Source organism: Symphodus melops (assembly GCF_947650265.1).
Source record: "Symphodus melops genome assembly, chromosome: 21".
Lineage (NCBI taxonomy): Eukaryota > Metazoa > Chordata > Actinopteri > Labriformes > Labridae > Symphodus > Symphodus melops.
Window position 1 is genome coordinate 6118714 of NC_136711.1, and position 17868 is coordinate 6136581.

General features: G+C 41.6%; 1 protein-coding gene across 1 annotated transcript; it reads right to left on the reverse strand.

Moving 5' to 3' along the window:
• Positions 1 to 4604: 4604 nt before the first annotated feature.
• Positions 4605 to 17552, reverse strand: fdxr (ferredoxin reductase). The gene is made up of 12 exons (XM_079372769.1): positions 17082 to 17552; positions 16893 to 16996; positions 13968 to 14063; positions 12651 to 12773; positions 11109 to 11222; positions 10811 to 10912; positions 10181 to 10288; positions 8588 to 8672; positions 6966 to 7165; positions 6706 to 6877; positions 6436 to 6609; positions 4605 to 5056 (listed from the first exon to the last, which is right to left on the reverse strand). The coding sequence occupies exons 1-12, from the start codon at positions 17212 to 17214 to the stop codon at positions 4926 to 4928; spliced, it is 1542 nt and encodes a 513-aa protein (XP_079228895.1). The 5' UTR covers positions 17215 to 17552; the 3' UTR covers positions 4605 to 4925.
• Between the last annotated feature and the right edge of the window lie 316 nt (positions 17553 to 17868).

The window sequence follows — 17868 nt, forward strand, 5'->3', positions numbered from 1 at the left end:
CTGACAGGGGCAACATGACGGCTGATAGCAGCGACGGAGGCAACATGACTGCTGACGGCAGCGACATGATGGCTGACGGCAGCAACAGAGGCAACATGACTGCTGACCGGGGCAACATGACTGCTGATGGCAGCGACAAAGGCAACATGACTGCTGACGGCAGCGACAGAGGCAACATGACTGCTGACAGGGGCAACATGACTGCTGATGGCAGCGACAGAGGCAACATGACTGCTGACAGGGGCAACATGACTGCTGATGGCAGCGACAGAGGCAACATGACTGCTGACAGGGGCAACATGACTGCTGATGGCAGCGACAGAGGCAACATGACTGCTGACAGGGGCAACATGACTGCTGATGGCAGCGACAGAGGCAACATGACTGCTGACAGGGGCAACATGACTGCTGATGGCAGCGACGGCGGCAACATGACTGCCGACGGCAGCGACATGATGGCTGACAGCAGCAACATGACTGCTGACAGGGGCAACATGACGGCTGATGGCAGAGACGGAGGCAACATGACGGCTGATGGCAGCGACGGAGGCAACATGACTGCTGACAGGGGCAACATGACTGCTGATGGCAGCGACAGAAGCAACATGACGGCTGATGGCAGCGACGGAGGCAACATGACTGCTGACGGCAGCGACATGATGGCTGACAGCAGCAACGGAGGCAACATGACTGCTGACAGGGGCAACATGACGGCTGATGGCAGCGACGGAGGCAACATGACGGCTGATGGCAGCGACATGATGGCTGACAGCAGCAACGGAGGCAACATGACTGCTGACAGGGGCAACATGACGGCTGATGGCAGCGACAAAGGCAACATGACTGCTGACGGCAGCGACATGATGGCTGACGGCAGCAACAGAGGCAACATGACTGCTGACAGGGGCAACATGACGGCTGATAGCAGCGACGGAGGCAACATGACTGCTGACGGCAGCGACATGATGGCTGACGGCAGCAACAGAGGCAACATGACTGCTGACCGGGGCAACATGACTGCTGACGGCAGCGACGGAGGCAACATGACTGCTGATAGGGGCAACATGACTGCTGATGGCAGCGACAGAGGCAACATGACTGCTGACGGCAGCGACAGAGGCAACATGACTGCTGACAGGGGCAACATGACTGCTGATGGCAGCGACAGAGGCAACATGACTGCTGACAGGGTCAACATGACTGCTGATGGCGGCGACGGTGGCAACATGACTGCCGACGGCAGCGACATGATGGCTGACAGGGGCAACATGACGGCTGATGGCAGCGACGGAGGCAACATGACGGCTGATGGCAGCAATGGAGGCAACATGACTGCTGACAGGGGCAACATGACTGCTGATGGCAGCGACGGAGGCAACATGACTGCTGATGGCAGTGACGGCGGCAACGTGACTGCTGATGGCAGCGACATGATGGCTGACAGCAGCAACAGAGGCAACATGACTGCTGACAGGGGCAACATGACGGCTGATGGCAGCGACGGAGGCAACATGACGGCTGATGGCAGCGACGGAGGCAACATGACTGCTGACAGGGGCAACATGACTGCTGACGGCGGCAACATGACTGCTGACAGCAGCGACATGATGGCTGACGGCAGCAACAGAGGCAACATGACTGCTGACAGGGGCAACATGACGGCTGATGGCAGCGACGGAGGCAACATGACTGCTGACGGCAGCGACAGAGGCAACATGACTGCTGACAGAGGCAACATGACGGCTGATGGCAGCGACGGCGGCAACATGACTGCTGACAGGGGCAACATGACGGCTGATGGCAGCGACGGAGGCAACATGACGGCTGATGGCAGCGACAAAGGCAACATGACTGCTGACGGCAGCGACATGATGGCTGACGGCAGCAACAGAGGCAACATGACTGCTGACAGGGGCAACATGACGGCTGATGGCAGCGACGGAGGCAACATGACTGCTGACGGCAGCGACAAAGGCAACATGACTGCTGACAGAGGCAACATGACGGCTGATGGCATCGACAGCGGCAACATGACTGCTGACGGCAGCGACATGATGGCTGACAGCAGCAACGGAGGCAACATGACTGCTGACAGGGGCAACATGACGGCTGATGGCAGCGACGGAGGCAACATGACGGCTGATGGCAGCGACGGAGGCAACATGACGGCTGATGGCAGCGACAAAGGCAACATGACTGCTGACAGGGGCAACATGACGGCTGATGGCAGCGACGGCGGCAACATGACTGCTGACAGGGGCAACATGACTGCTGACGGCAGTGACAGAGGCAACATGACTGCTGACAGGGGCAACATGACGGCGGACGGCAGCAACGTGGGCAACATGACTGCGGACGGCAGTGACTCCTTTACGTCAGTCAAAGGCACCCACATCATGACGTCTGGCAACAGCTACCCCTTAACATCAGTCAAAGGCACCCACATCATGACGTCTGGCAACAGCAACCTCTTAACGGCAGTCAGCGGCACTCGCATCATGATGTCTGGTAACAGCAACCTTAAAATGACATTGGGAAGCGGAAACGACATTCTTTTTGTGTAAGACGAAGTAGGGAATCGGTTTTAGATCCATGCAAGAGTTAATTTGCATCTGTCTGCATTTACCTTGTCTCTGCTTTTAAATAAAAGAGTTAAATGACATGCTCTGCTGCCAACAGCTCTGGTGTCTCATTTATATAACGGTTCACGCAAATGTTCCCTTTGTAAATCTCGCTCCACCTGGAACTACACGCACCAAGACTTGTCCCGTTTCTTCCAATACGCACCCACATTCAACCATAGGCTACACATTAAATGCAAAGCAGCTCGTGAATGAAAACTCGTCCAAAGGCAGATCAAAAGTTTCCAGCGCTGAAAACCGGAAGTTTAGATGACAAAACTTTTAAACCTGGAGAGGAACTTGTGAAGGTTAGAAAGTAAATATTGTACATTTGCTGCAGCAGAGTCACTCATAAATGAAACTATCTGAGAACGACTCCATGTTGCTTCTGCATTCACTCTCTCCTCCTACAGTGCAAAACGACCACCGTTCAACATGATGCATGAAAATATCTGGAACGTTTATGTATTGACGGGACCCACACTCATTTCTTCATGTAGCCTATTGTCAGTGCTCGTGTACATTTTTAGTATGGATTACGAGACCCCTATTCTCATATAACTTTGGACAGGTTTAGCATACTGGGTCCCATGTAACTTTAATTTCAGTTAGATTGGACAAGGTAAGGCTAGTTGCCATAAGAGACTAAAGGCACTTAATGTTTCCTTGAATGAATCAAGGTAGGCTCTAATTGTACCATTTTATCATTTACTGCTCTGCTAGTCACACAAACTCAATCTCTTAACATATTTAGAAAGATGGCTCCAGTATAATACATCTGCAATTATGTAAGATTTTATTTTTTAAGACTATAACTGGGCATACTAGAGTACATTTTAGATAGATAGATAGATAGATACTTTATTGATCCCGAGGGAAATTCAATTCATTTTGCCTCCAGTCCACCCCCTTACAGCGTCAGCAGGCACATTTCTCTTAAAGATGGTGAATTTTGTGTTTAGGACCCTTGGTTACAATGGCACAACGATTTTAATCATCTCAATCATGGAACATTGCTCCCTGTGGGAATTGTGTTGGATATCTTTTCTGTGAAATGTCCTCCACTGAAAAAAAGGAAACAATGAATCTCCATTATTTAATACCAAGTTAAACTTTGAGGATATCAATCTGACTATTTAGGAAGAACAAGTGATTGTGAATCAATTTCACATGCTTTAGTGCTAATGAAAGCACTTCTTGACTTATTGTTTTCAAGATTTGTGTTCTGCTGGTGTCCTTACTGGTAGCATAATGTAACTGCAGCCAAATTAGGTTGGCCAGGTAGTCCAATTCACCAGGGTGGCTTATTTATACATTTGATCACAAGAAGGTTTGCTTCCTGTCTCTGGAGCATAGAAATCCCTGAGTACACCATCCGCTGACTCCAGTGTCAGGCATGCCCAGAGGCTGTTGGGAATGCATACAGGCATGTGGGAGGAAATGAAGACAATGAAGTGCTGTGATCAAAATCACGCAAAGTTGGATCAGGCAGTGATTCAAACATTTTACTTAGATTTTCGGTGTGGTTTTGAATCCAGCCCTCAATAGGTTAATGACTTTCATTTCATTGTAATTTCATATTGTGCACAAATTATATACTGTTATGTTCAATAGCAAAGATTTTCAATCTGACTGATTTCTTTATCAAGATCTGATGTATGATTAAGTGTTCCCTTAATGTTTATGCGCAGTATATAACCACAGCTATAATAAATTGTACACTAGAGTGCAATTACACTAGCATCGTTGTCCCGTACCATGACTAATGCAAGTTGTTTTTGGTATTTTATATAGGCCTATATATTAATATTCGCAGCCTTGATGTTTTCAATCTAGTCAAACTGAATCTGAGTTCTATGTGAATAATAAGGGAGGTGTCGTTTTAGCAGACACTAGAAGATTCATCTTAATCCAAAAATCACATATTACAATCCATTATAATTAGTACGTACCATTTCAAAAAATGTTTCTCCAAGTAAAGGATAACATAATATATGAATGAAATTTATTCAAAATTGGCAGCTTTATAATATACATTACAGTTTATGAAATTTGAATGTTTCAAAATATTTACTGTATAAATCTTACCTTTTGACATACATACACTTACAAATGTACAATGATGTCAACAGTACCCAATACCTCCAAAGTGGATTGTGTATATTATGGACTTAATCCATGATTTCGTGCTTTTTATAGTTCACAGTGTGGTCAGTGATTGAGGTCCCTGCCAACATGGTAACTGCTTTTTTTCTACAGTGCAGAAGTTATTCAGGGTCCACCTACAAAGTCTCGTGTCTTCAGTCACTTTCGAGCCTCCAGCAGCATTTCCTCCACAGTCAGTAATTTCTCTCTGGGTTTCCCAATGGCTTCACCCTGTTTCATCTCCACAATGTCAATCTTCTCCCAGTCTGAGAAAAGCACTGGTTTCACTCCTACAGAAGATAAAAAAAACCAAAAACTAGCTCAGTATACTGTTGTGGACAAATAACACACATTTAGAGCAATAGAATGTGTGTCACTGTGTCAGTCCAGTGTAATTCTTATGATAAAAGCACCTTCAGAATGTATTCTTGTTGAGCAGCTTGCATGTGTCATGTGATTATTTTTATTTAGCAATTGCAGGAAAGCCAATATTAAACTTAGCACTCAATCAAACTTATTTAGCTTGAACCATGATGAGTGTAAGCTGGTACGTTAACTTTATTTACTGACACTTTTCACAAAGGTCACAAAAGACTTCAACAAAGTACAACATACATGAAAGTACAAAATGGACAAATGAGTAAGTCTGACCGATTAATGGGCCATTATTACTGTCCAGACTGCTAAATCATTTGGTAAGAACAAGTGTGTGGCTGCTTATTCGGTTGCGTTTTTATCTATTAAAACAAAATAAATATTAAGCTTTGAAAGTGCTGTATCGCTTCTTTCATGAAGGTACTGCGAGAGCTCCAAAGACAAAAAGTGGGATCCCCTGTTGTAGAGAGTGGGGGAATTTACTGTGATGATATCAGAAGTACATAAAAAGGAGTAAATATGTGAAAAACAATCTTTTCAAACACAATATTTTCTGTGAGACATTGAGAGCCATCATTTAACGTGGACCTGCACAATACTGCAAAGTTATATAGCCCTTTTACACTGCATGTCACATCTACACATTGACACACTGACGGGAGAGGCTGCTATGTAGTGAGACCATTAGGAGTAACTAATCCCATTTATACACATTTATTAGACGCCAAGGAAGCAGCGGGAGTAACTTAAGTGTCTTGCTCAAGAACAAATTGGACATGTGGCTTCAGGAGCTGGGGATCAAACCCCCCACCTTACAGTTAAAATATTCCCGACTCTACCACTGGCGCACTCTTTACAAGAATTATAATTGTTTTTTTTATATTAAAAGCCCACAAATATCTTGTTCTAAAAGAGGCAGGGCCATTTTTAAGTTTTTCTTATAGTAATTGAATTATTGGTGAATTAGTCGTAAAACGATCACTAGAGGGTGCACATGCAACAGATCAACATATCAGACCTGCACATGTAAGTCCTGGAAACACTTTCAATGCCGTTGATAACTAATTCTGCAGAAGCTGAAAGTAAAGGCTGATTTATTTTTAATCAAAAACATGGTGTGTGAGGGTGTCGTAAAGTGAGTTTTTCTAAAATTAAACAGGGCAGTGTCCAATCTCTGAGTTAAAGGAGTATCATGGATGATTGGCATGAATGTCTGAGCAAAGCCTTTGACTGGCTTTTACATCAAGTCTCTGATCAGTCAACAAGAGGACGATTAAACAAACCAGGACAGTACCTCTCTTGTTCAGCAGTGCACTGATGCTTTGTGAACCAGGCTTTGCAGCAGATACAGCTAAGGTTCCTGAGTCCAGGTCTTCCACCAATGATCTTGCGGTGTCAAAACTATTATTCATGGTGGTGGCGATCACTCCAGTGGGCCCTGTTTTCAGCCAGCCACTACAATATAAACCTAGAAGATAAAGAGATTCACACGGTTTTGGATACAATTTGTTTTTTTGTAACAGTTTCTAGCTTGCTTGGTGGTTTTATTCTGAAAGGAATTTACCTGCTCCTTGTTGAACACGGCCCATGTTGTTTGGGACGATGGCTTTGCGGTGATCAAACGGTACTGACGGATCGATAGGGAGGCTCTTGTAGCCGATACTGCTAATGACCAGGCCACAGGTCACATCCTCCACTTCTCCAGTGAGCACTGCCTGGGCTGCATCACCTGAACCCTGGGCAAACAGAAAATGATTCAGACCGATGTACAGAGCAGCTGCACGTCAACATAAAATGGTTTTTTTTTAAAATTTTTTTTTTTACCTCCAACCTGTTGACTGCCAATCTGATGCCAGCTGTTCTTTTGTGGTCAGGGTCAGCCAGGATTTCAACGGGGCTTCTGAAGAATCTAAAGCCCCAGGTGCGGGATGCCTTGTTTCGCCTCTCCTGCTCCTTCTCTCCTGGGCTCTCCAGGGCTGTCTTTAACATCAGCTCTGTAAGACGCTTCCTGGGCCTTGGTAAATCTGCAACGGCACAGGTACTTCAGCTCAAAATTAACATCTGTGTCATTTGTCAGCAGTCCACAAATGGACTTTCCTAGATGTAAAAACACTTACTTAAACCTATATTAAGGGCTTTTATTTATTGGTTTAGTTTTGATAAATATTATGGGGCTATAGTCCAGAAAGCTCTTTAGTTTCGCCTTTATACATGTTAGTATCGCAAAACTCTGCCTGCAAGTGTTGTAGTGTCTTTAAATTTATTTATTTTTTTAATTGAAGTTCTTTAAAAATCATGCCAGGACCCATAAAAGCACACCCATAACAAACTCAGTAACCACAATGCTTTTTTAAAAAAAAACTGCCAATGTTGGTTTATTTGTCAAATTCAAAGAAAAGAAAACAGAAACAGAAAAGAAAATGCTACATTTACACTTAAAGAAAAGTACTTGAAGCAAGTTGCAAAAAAAGAATAAGAAAAGCCAGAGCTGTCGTCTCGCTTCTGACAAGGCAGATAGCAAATAATGGTTCAGGGTTTTTGGGGCGGCTAGTCAGATTTTATGGGGGGGGGGACAGTGAAATCCCTGGTTATCCTTCTAGACCCACCCCTGCTTTTAACTACAATGCAATACCATACATTAAAGCCCCCCCAGGGGCATCCCAACTGACAGTTAGTACATGATATAGCTAACCAAAGTGCAAGAGGTGTCAACATGTAGCACTTGACAGTGAGCCTGCTGCATGATGTTTTTTTTCTGAAACCACAAAGCAGTCAAACTAGCAGCTACGCTAATATATCAGGCAATACACGTTCAGTAACACAGAACGCTTCACTTACTGCTTATCATGTTTAACAGAGATAGGCTCAAGGTTCTCAGAAGTAGCCACTCACAGTGGAGCAAGGAGACTGTGCTCAATCTTTCCCTGAACAGGCTCAGCAGCATCAGACAGCTCAATGCCATTTCATTCGCACGGACAAGAAGAGCTGGGTGGATAAGTCAGCTGAATGAATGATGACGATTCTCAAGGACTTCACTGAAGCTTCTTATAGCAACAGAAACCAGTGCATGTGTTTACTGCTTCACAGTTTCCATTCCCCATGCTGAACATCTGTACATCAAAATAGGGTTCGCTTATGCTTTTAAACCACAGCACACATTTCCGCTGACCTTTTTACATTCTCAACAGCCTTTTCAAAGTCAGGTTTTTTTTTTAACCTCATACTTTCAACACATCTGCATCTTACAGAGGATAACAAGTTCTACCTATCTTACTTTGTTTTTCTCTTTATGATCATACAATTCTTAATGTAACCTATCGTGAAGCTTATTGACACATTAAAGATGCACACCTCTACTCTCGCCATGTGCATGCAACGCGTAGAGCGTGAGGCAGTACAAAGGAAGTGAGAATCTCAAAAGAAGATGAAGACTGATAACACCTTACCTTTAAGGGCCTCTTTGACACCCTCAAAATCAGCTGCAATCATCTCCGGTCTGGTATCCAGCAGGTTCACCATTTCTCTGAGCTCCTTTAGACAAGGAGATCATAGCAAAGCCAATGAACAAGAGGTGGGAAGAATATCATTCTCCCTCTTTGTTTACTCCTGCTTTAACAAACGTGCATCCTGGTGGACACATTCTGTATTTCATTTATTGTCACAAATTACAAACTACAGGCTACAATGAGGTGTCTGCACCAGTCAATCTCAGCTACAACACCTTAAAGCTGCAAGAATGAGAATACCCATCAAATGTTTGAATTTCTAAATAGTGAATGAATAGTTAGCATTAACAAATGGACCTATATAGTAAGCTAACCATCATTACAATAATGAAATGAAAAATTTCATTAGCTTGTTGTAAAATTTAACTGTAAGAAATGGTTTAAAAAGGTCACATATTGCCCTTCTTCTCAACCAGCTTAAATAAGTCTCAGAGCTCCCTAAAACATGTCTGTGAAGTTTTTTTTGTCATAAATCCATTCTAATCTTGTATTTGAAACCCCTCCACTTCAGCCCTACACACAACAATCTGTTTCTGTGTCGGCAACTTTAAATGCAAATAAGCTGTGACAGACCACACCCCTCTCTGGAAGGGGATTCGGCTTGGGCTTTCTTGCAGCATGCTCCATTGTTTACGCTGGAGAGGCAGACTCAGAGGGCAAAACAAACATTGAGCTGTGGGAGTGTCACCCACCTGGGGGAGGGGTTAGTGCCCCTTTGTGATGTCACATCCCTCCAAAGCAACAGTAGGTAGCTATAGCTGAAAGATGTTTTGTCAGTTTTAGGGATTTGATAATGCCAAATGTTTTTAATTCTCCTCTCTAATAAACCATACTGTAAATAAACATGGGCTGAGCCTGGGTGATGTCACACATTGTAACAAAACAAAAGGTCCGTTTTGGAAGCCATCCATGGTGGATTCCATATTGGAAATGCTGACTATCAAACTCTCGTTCAACTTAACAACAGGAAAAGACGAGTAGCTGAGGCGGGTCCTATGTACGGCATACATTTTAGGACATCCTCAGGTCTCAGACGAAGGTGTCAGACCTCAGACGAAAAAGCATCAGTTCTCAGAAAAACCTCCGTCGGGTGTCAGACCTCAGACTAAACGGCCTCAGACGAAACTGCCTCCTGTCCTAACTGTCCTAAAATGTATACCGTACCTATGCCTCCTGACAAAAACGCTACAACATGGCTGCTTGCAGTCCAATTGACCACGCCCCTAATTATACACAACTTGTATCCTTCATAATCCAAAATGTGCAAGACATTAAAAAAAATTATCACCTGCCCAGTGTGTGCCGATATAGACATTAACTGATCTGACCAAAATCATTTTTTGTACGTAGGCTGTAAACATGTTTATGTATGCTGCAAAAACTGATTTTTTTATAGATGGTGTTTACCTGACGTCTGGGTCTTTTGGAGTCTCAAGAGGATACTAGAGGAACTGCAGGGTTTTTTTTTAAATTTACGAATTGGCTTCATTTTTCAACAGCAGAGGTTGCTGTTCCTATCAAACCAACACATACCTTTATGGTGCAGGCAACCTGGATAGGTCCTCTCCTGCCAACAATCAGCACCCTGCGGACGTGGCTCTCAGCCAGAGCCTGCAGGGCGGGCTGTGTGATGTCAGTTTTCTGCAAAAATAAATAAAAATACAATTATCCATTCCAGCTTCTTAAATTAACAGGCCAAATTACTGTTATCATTATCATTATTATCCTGTTATTTTTAGGCTGGAGTAGTAACCAAAATTGCAAGGCGTGGTAAATGTACTGTATAGCGCTTTTCAATTCTTGTCTCTGTTCAAAATGTTCAGAGCACTAGGGTTGGTTTTAATCCCTACAGTGTAATACCTTTTTTAAAAAAAAAAAAAACTTTTATAACATATTTTTATGATAAATACATTTATCTGTTACTATCATGCTTAAAGCAGCATTTTTTTTATTCCTTGCCAAAGTGGCTTGAAGAGCTTATAGAATTCTTGGAGCAGATAAAAAACCCCAACTCTATGCCTCAAACAACCAGTGAGCATCCTGTGATCTGTGAAAGGACGAACAGTCAAAGATTTGTTCTTTTGAAACCGTTAAAGTCAAGACTGAAAACCCATCTCTGTTTTTACATCTTATCTTTAATAACCAAGGCTGTGTGTTCCTCACCTTTAAAAGGTCAATGGGACACAGCAGGATTCTTGCTACATCCAAGGCCACGTTGCCCTGTCCCATAACGACAGCTGTTTCACATCTCAGGTCTGGACTCAGCTGAATGGAAAGAATCGGAGATTTAATGATAAAGGAGCAGAAACAAAACCTCAATAAATCCATAGAGATGACAGATTAAATCATCTCTTGAATACTTTGAGCTGAATTTTTACACACATACATTTACACCCAAGGTATAAGGAAGCATTTACAAAAGGAAAACATTAGGGAACATATAAGGAAACATTAGGCTTACCTCTCGACAATTTGGTAGTCCATTGTACCAGCCCACAAAGTCTTTGGCAGAGTAAACACCAGCCAAGTCTTCTCCTGGCACTCCCATACTCCTGTTTCCCTCTGCACCATAGCTCTAACAAAAACACACAGATTACGACAGTCATAAAAAAGACTACTTTATTTTCCTGCTTAATGTGTTAGCGTGGCAAACACTTTATGTTCAAAACACTCCAACATTAGGTGATGGGATTCAAATTCTACCTACTATACAAGGCCGATAACGTCATACTCAGTGGCCTTGGGATGAAGCTGTAACAATCGAGCTGACCCGTTTGCACCTCTTTAAAACTGGCTACTCTAGAGTGCAAAATGTTTTCATGCTTTGTAATGGCTAAGGTCACACATTTTGTTGATAATCGAAAAAAAAAAGAAAAGGAAAGAGACCAAATGTGTAAAAGGAAATTCAGTATAATACAGTTATTAGAAGTATGCAATAGCTGGGGAAAGGTCTTCCTATGGTGGCAGTTCTTCTTAGCTGTTTATAGCACAGCGTGGCTCTGTGGAGGGCAGTGGTCTGTCAATTGGTCCAAGTGTGGGATTCTTAGTGAAATACTGAGATTTAGCAAAAATATCCACGGTCCCATTAGGATGAGTAAGAATGACTTTTCTTTGTGTCATATTTGTCTAATACTTTAGTTTTTGACGATACTTCACAAACTAGCAATGTTTCCAACATGTACTGCTAAAAAACCATTACTATTAACTTGACCAATGGGTTCAAAAAATGAAAACATGAACACAATGGAACAAGTGAAGTCTTTTTTTCCAGAAGGCTACTTCAGTTAGGACTTTTCTGATGGATCTTTTTATTCTAATTGTCTGTAGATCTATAGATTTATACGTGTAGGTAGGTATACGTCAATTTATACAAAGACATGTATATATAACAATATAGAATAAATATATCTGGGTGAATATGTGGTCTCCCCATGTGTCTTTTATGTCAATATCTATGTCAAATGAAGAAAAGTTTTTTTTATAAAAATATCAACATTTTTCACCAGACATGATGACCTTGAACATTTTTTTGTTCACATTCAGGCACTGCAAAAAGGAGAGAAAAAATAATTGGGTTCCAAGACGGTCCTACGTGCTTGTTAGGGCTTCGGGTCCTACAAATAGTTTTTTACTAAATTTAATCTCATCATTAGCCACTCTAGAAATTGTCCCACAAGTGTCAGGATCCTCCACCACGCATCCAAAGATGATTATTATTTCAATTAAACAAGCCAATCAATCTTTATTCAAATTTCTTCATAATCATGTTCATGTGAAGGGGCCTTCACCAGTTTCTGAGAGTCGACTCAACCACAGAGAACCTGCGATAGTGAACATCACGATGCAGATATTTTTTAGGTGTGAAGTGCTTTGCTTCCTGTCGACTAAATAAGAAACAATCACTCATGAGCAGCTGCCTGGATTTTCATCAGTGCTGCAATTCTAGTTTAAAGCTGATTTCCCCCCCCAGTAAAGATGCAGCTCTGTGCTGTCCTGTTCTTACCAGTACGACTGCATGGTAGGCTTGCTGCAGCTCTTTGACGCTCACATCCTTCCCCACGTTGACATTACCATAGTAGCGACAGCGAGAGTGTTTGGCCGTCTGCGTGAATGTGTTGATGACGTTCTGAGGGTGGGAAAGAAAAATCTGTATCATTAGAAATGTGAGGAAAAGAATTTCAGATTTCTTATAGAGGAGATTAACCCCACTAAGATTGATTTAGCTGTTGACCTATTTCAGTCTGAAAAATTAAGTTCACAAAGGTTCATGTATTTCACAATGTTACAGGGAGCAGTTTGTTGTGGGAACACTTTTGAAGATTAGTCCGAGGCAGTGGTGTTCCAAGTCTTACACTGTTGGTCTCGTCAGAGACAAAAAAATACAACAACACATATTTGGACTTCATGTTTGCCATGTGTTTTTTGAATGACCACTCATGTGAGTTAATTTTTTTTTTTTTTAACTTCAGGATTATATTTAAAGAGTTGACATTAAGGAAAATCAACAAGAAGCAATTGTCTTATGAGATGAGGGCTAATTATCATTTGAATACTTATAACTATAATCCTAAAATGCATATATACAACTTCATTTGAAGATTGTGCATATGATTTTGAAAAATATTCTATCAGCCTTTCTTTAGAACCATGGCAATCAACAGTATATACATGAAGTTTTGTTTATGTTAACAATAAAAGGATTGATCTGATTACAACTTTGTTTCCTGTTGGTTTGTGGCTCCAGTTAGCATGTTACACAGCATGCCCCATGTACAGTCGCTGCGGCCTTGGGTTCAAATCCGACCTCGGCCCTTTGCTGCATGTCAACCCCCATCCTGTCATTCTTTCACTGTCCTTTTCAAGAAAACAATAACAAATAAATGTATAAAAAAAGCCCCAAATTATCTCTAAATTGCATCCTATTTTTATTTATTCTACTTTTATTTATCCAGGAATGGTTGAATACCTCTTTTTCAAGGGAGTCCTGCAGAGGTCACACTCACAACATACAGACATCCTAATGTGTGAGAGATTGTATAGAGTTAATTCTGCAAAGGTTTACAAGCCAACATTTGTTGGTTGTGGATAGAAGTGTGAATAACAAAGTGTAATGAGTTCTATCTTTATGATCACCACTTTGCTGTCACTTCCTTTTAGGTCACACTGCACGCTGTCAAATCACAAAGACTGCAACCTGACTGCACATCTGCAACACTGAGTAATGGCTAAATTTAAAACCTACTGAAAGGCTTATTGTTAATTTAATAATTAAAATACCCGAACAGAGTCCTTACTTAGACACATATTTAGCATTACACACCTTGACCTCAGGATGATCAGGGGCCACTCCAAACCTGACCAGGCCGAAGGGGACTGGCAGCCGCTCGTAGATGTCCACCTCAACATCTTGACGGGCCTAGCAGCAGGACAAGGAAAAAGACCCAAAATTGAAAAGTAAATTCCATATAATAGTTGTTAGAAGTGTGCAACTGCTGGGGAATGGACTCCATATGGTGGGACTTGTTCTTAACTGTTTATAGAACAGTGATGCTCTGTGGAGGGATTCTTAGTGAAATACTGAGATTTAGCAAACATATCCATGGTCCTAAGGATGACTAAGAATGACTTTTCTTTTTATTCAGATAGGGTGGAAATATTTGTCATATACTTTGGTTTCTGACGATAATTGACAAACTCGAGATGAGGAGAGAACGTACACCGTATTTTTTCAGAGGTACTGACGATGGAGCTCACGATAGGAGGAAGAGAGAAACGCCACACACTCAACTCCAAATGCAAAGATTTATTTGACAACGTTTGTTAGTTTGTCATATCTGACAGGGACTTGGTTGAAGAGTTAATTTGCCTTCAGCCAAACAACTTGTTATTTTGAGTCACATCATTTTACAAATAGCCAGCCGACTCCAAAGACAAGGAAAAGAGGAACTGAAGAAAATTAAATGAGCAAAAAGGAATAAAAACACAAAAGAGAATGATTCAATATCTTTAAAGTAAAGATGGAAATTAGCTAGTTAGCTAAATCTGGTACAAAGCCTCTCTTCTCTTCTAAGACAGTATCTTCCTGTTCAATGTCCCTGATTCAAAAGAACTAATGAACTAAAAGAATGGTGTTTCAAAAGAGGTGTTTTTACAAACTCCTGATGGTTGATCCTGGAAAGCTGTGAACAGTGAATTTCTTAAGAACAAAATAACGATAAAAAAAACCCAATCATGCACAAGTTAAGAGTTCAACAATGACACTTGAATTAGCTTGAGTTATAATAAGCATAATAAAACTCATTCTCTGCTTTATCACAGCTCACACCATTTATAGCAAGGCTATAAAGATAATAAAGATACAAGAACGTCAGTTAAACTGTCGACAATGACTAGGCATGTATTGCTTCATGTTAATAAACCTTTTACAGTTCAGTACAGATCTGTATATTAAGCTGTATTGTGCTCTGCCAGGTGAGTCAGAAATACAAACTTTGTAGAAGAAAAGCAGATGTATTTCCTGTTCCACTTATCCCAGGGCACATGGCGGTTTTAGGTAACAGCATTCATTTATAAAGCATCTGCTTCAGTACAAAAGGTTAAATCTGTTCATGTTTGAATGTTGAGGAAGAAGGGAGGGGTGCTTGGACTTGATTATTTTTCCAAGGTGTGTCTGTAAGCCCAGTCATTGAAACTACACAAACCAGCCATTGTTAAACGCCTTTAGTGAGAACATATGTTGGCAGGAACGTTTTCATTTTAGTAAGGTCTTCTGAAACTGAACAGCCTTCATATACTAATGAAATAAAAACAAGCACTGTATTGTCATTGTTAAATAGTGGGAGTGGGAGTGGTCATTCTAGAGCAACAAATAAAGAAATAAGGACAAGACAAAACTAGCAAAAATATCTGTGAACATGTGCTGCCCAATCAGCTTCGGGCTCTCCGCAGACTACAGGAGAAGAGAAGTGAAGGTTTGGCCATAGCAGTCGATATGTCTCTGTCAGTTGTGTTTAAATGTGTAGCAGATTACCCTTAAGCTAAGGCTACGAAGAAAGAGCAAAGGGAAATACAGATGCAATCATCGAAGAGCTCGCACAGGTAAAAGTAACTGAGGTCAAATATTGTCTCGGTATCAAATAGTTTGACGAGGACACTAACTCCACACATCTCTGGAGCCTCGACGAGAACAATGTTTGAAATAGCAACCAGATGTAATTTAATGTGCATAATGTGTTCTCAGAATGTGTCAGGAGCCTTTGAGTTGAAGAGCGCAGAGCCACGTCACGATCAATAAAAACATCTTCGGGCCCGTTCAAAATTTTCAGCTTTGAAGATGTTCAGACAGAACTGTTAGAAGTCTACACATCGTCACCATGACAACGCACAGACACAGCCACTCCTTCTGTTTGATCAAAAGTACAACTTTTAGACTTTACTTTAAAAGATTCAATTTGAAAAACCTTGCCGCTGCTTCCTGTTTGTATGTGAAGCCAGCATAATGTAATTCTGGTTTTGCTACAGCTTCCAGAGTGACAACAATAATAACAATATTAAGGATATAAAATTAATTTAAAAAAAAAAATGTGTTATTGGTACATATGTAGGAGGTTCATTTCTAATATCATAGAATCATTCAGGATGATAATACTAACTTCTGTAATAACAGATGTTTACACAGTGCTTTGACAGAAAAAGGTAAGACATGTCAGGACAACAACAGGACAGACATCAACAGGGGACAAACAGAGAGCACAAAAATAACAAGAACAGGAATAAAAAGTGATAAATCATGCAAGTGTCAAGAGGCAGTTAAAGATACAAAGCAATACAAGAAAGAATTAGACAAAGGAAATTCAACATCACATCCCAGCAATGTGTAAAATAATTCTTAAAATGTAAGTTTGTACATGACAGCAACAATGTTTGTTGGTCTTCACAGTTATAAACACAGGCATCGCCTGTGTGTCTGTTTATTACTTTGTGCATTTCCACTCAGTGCTCCGGTCCAGACATGGACATGACTTGACTGCCGTTCTTTATTTTGAACATACGATCATGTTTTTCCAGGATGCTTTGTACTTTAGTGCTGTTCTAATGACAGTGTGCACCTTTGCCCAGGTGTGTGCATTGTTATATGCTTTAACCATAGCCCAACTAAGTGTCCCCAGTCTTAGTAGGCTACCTTTATTTTGGGGTTAGGATTAGGAAGCTGTGTTCTGTAGTAATGCCTGAAAGTAGGATATACCTTAATCAAATGTTGGGCTGTGTAGAATCCAGCTGGACCACTTCCAACAATGCACACCTTAGGACTGCTGGAGGGAAAAGACGCCTTTCCTCTCTTATTCACACCTGCAGAGACCGCAGAGAAGATGAACGCTGCAGGCAGATGAGCTAATGTTACCCAAGTATTAAATAGAGAAGAGAAGAGCCTTACCATCATGATGTCGACCTATCCATCTACAAGATCCAGAAGTCCACAGCTTCAGTCCAGAACAGAGCAGTTTATGGCCGCTCATATTTCCAGGCTGTCTGACAAGATGCGTGACTTTAAACCAACAATAGTACATTCACTGAGTTCTTTTCCTGGTATTTGTTAAGCTGCTTCGCATTGCTGCCACTGCTGTGAGCTTTGGACAGTCAGCAGGACTGAGAGCAAAATCCAAGGAGAACAAGGTTTGTATTTCCTGAATATTATTCACCGAGCTACCTTATGCAAACAGATACATTTTTTCCCCAGGCTGAAACAAATGTGCATTTGTTTTTGCCAATAATAACTTTATAATGTAGTTATTTTCTCCTATCACTACAGCATAGTTCAGCTCATAGACATGTCTATGGTTGGAAGCTGCACCTTGTGTTACACCCACAACTGTCCGTGGAGCAACGATAATCCGCTGCGCAGGGTTCCGCTGGAACAGATGAGAATAGATCAACTAAACCAGAGCCTGAACTAAACTAATGTTACCAGTAGCCTACTTTAAAACAGTCATTATATTCCTAAATGATTGTTATCTTTCTGTCCCACTGCTTGGGGCTGAAAACAGCATTTCATATGTTTGCAAGTGTGCAGCTAAGGACAACTGCAAATAGAGTCTTGAATCTTCCTCTGTGCTAACAACTAAATCAGGACAGATTGCATTAACAATTAGGTATCCTCTTAGTTTTCCAATTAATTTCATTTTTTTCACGATAAACTACATATTTGACCACGAGTATGTTTT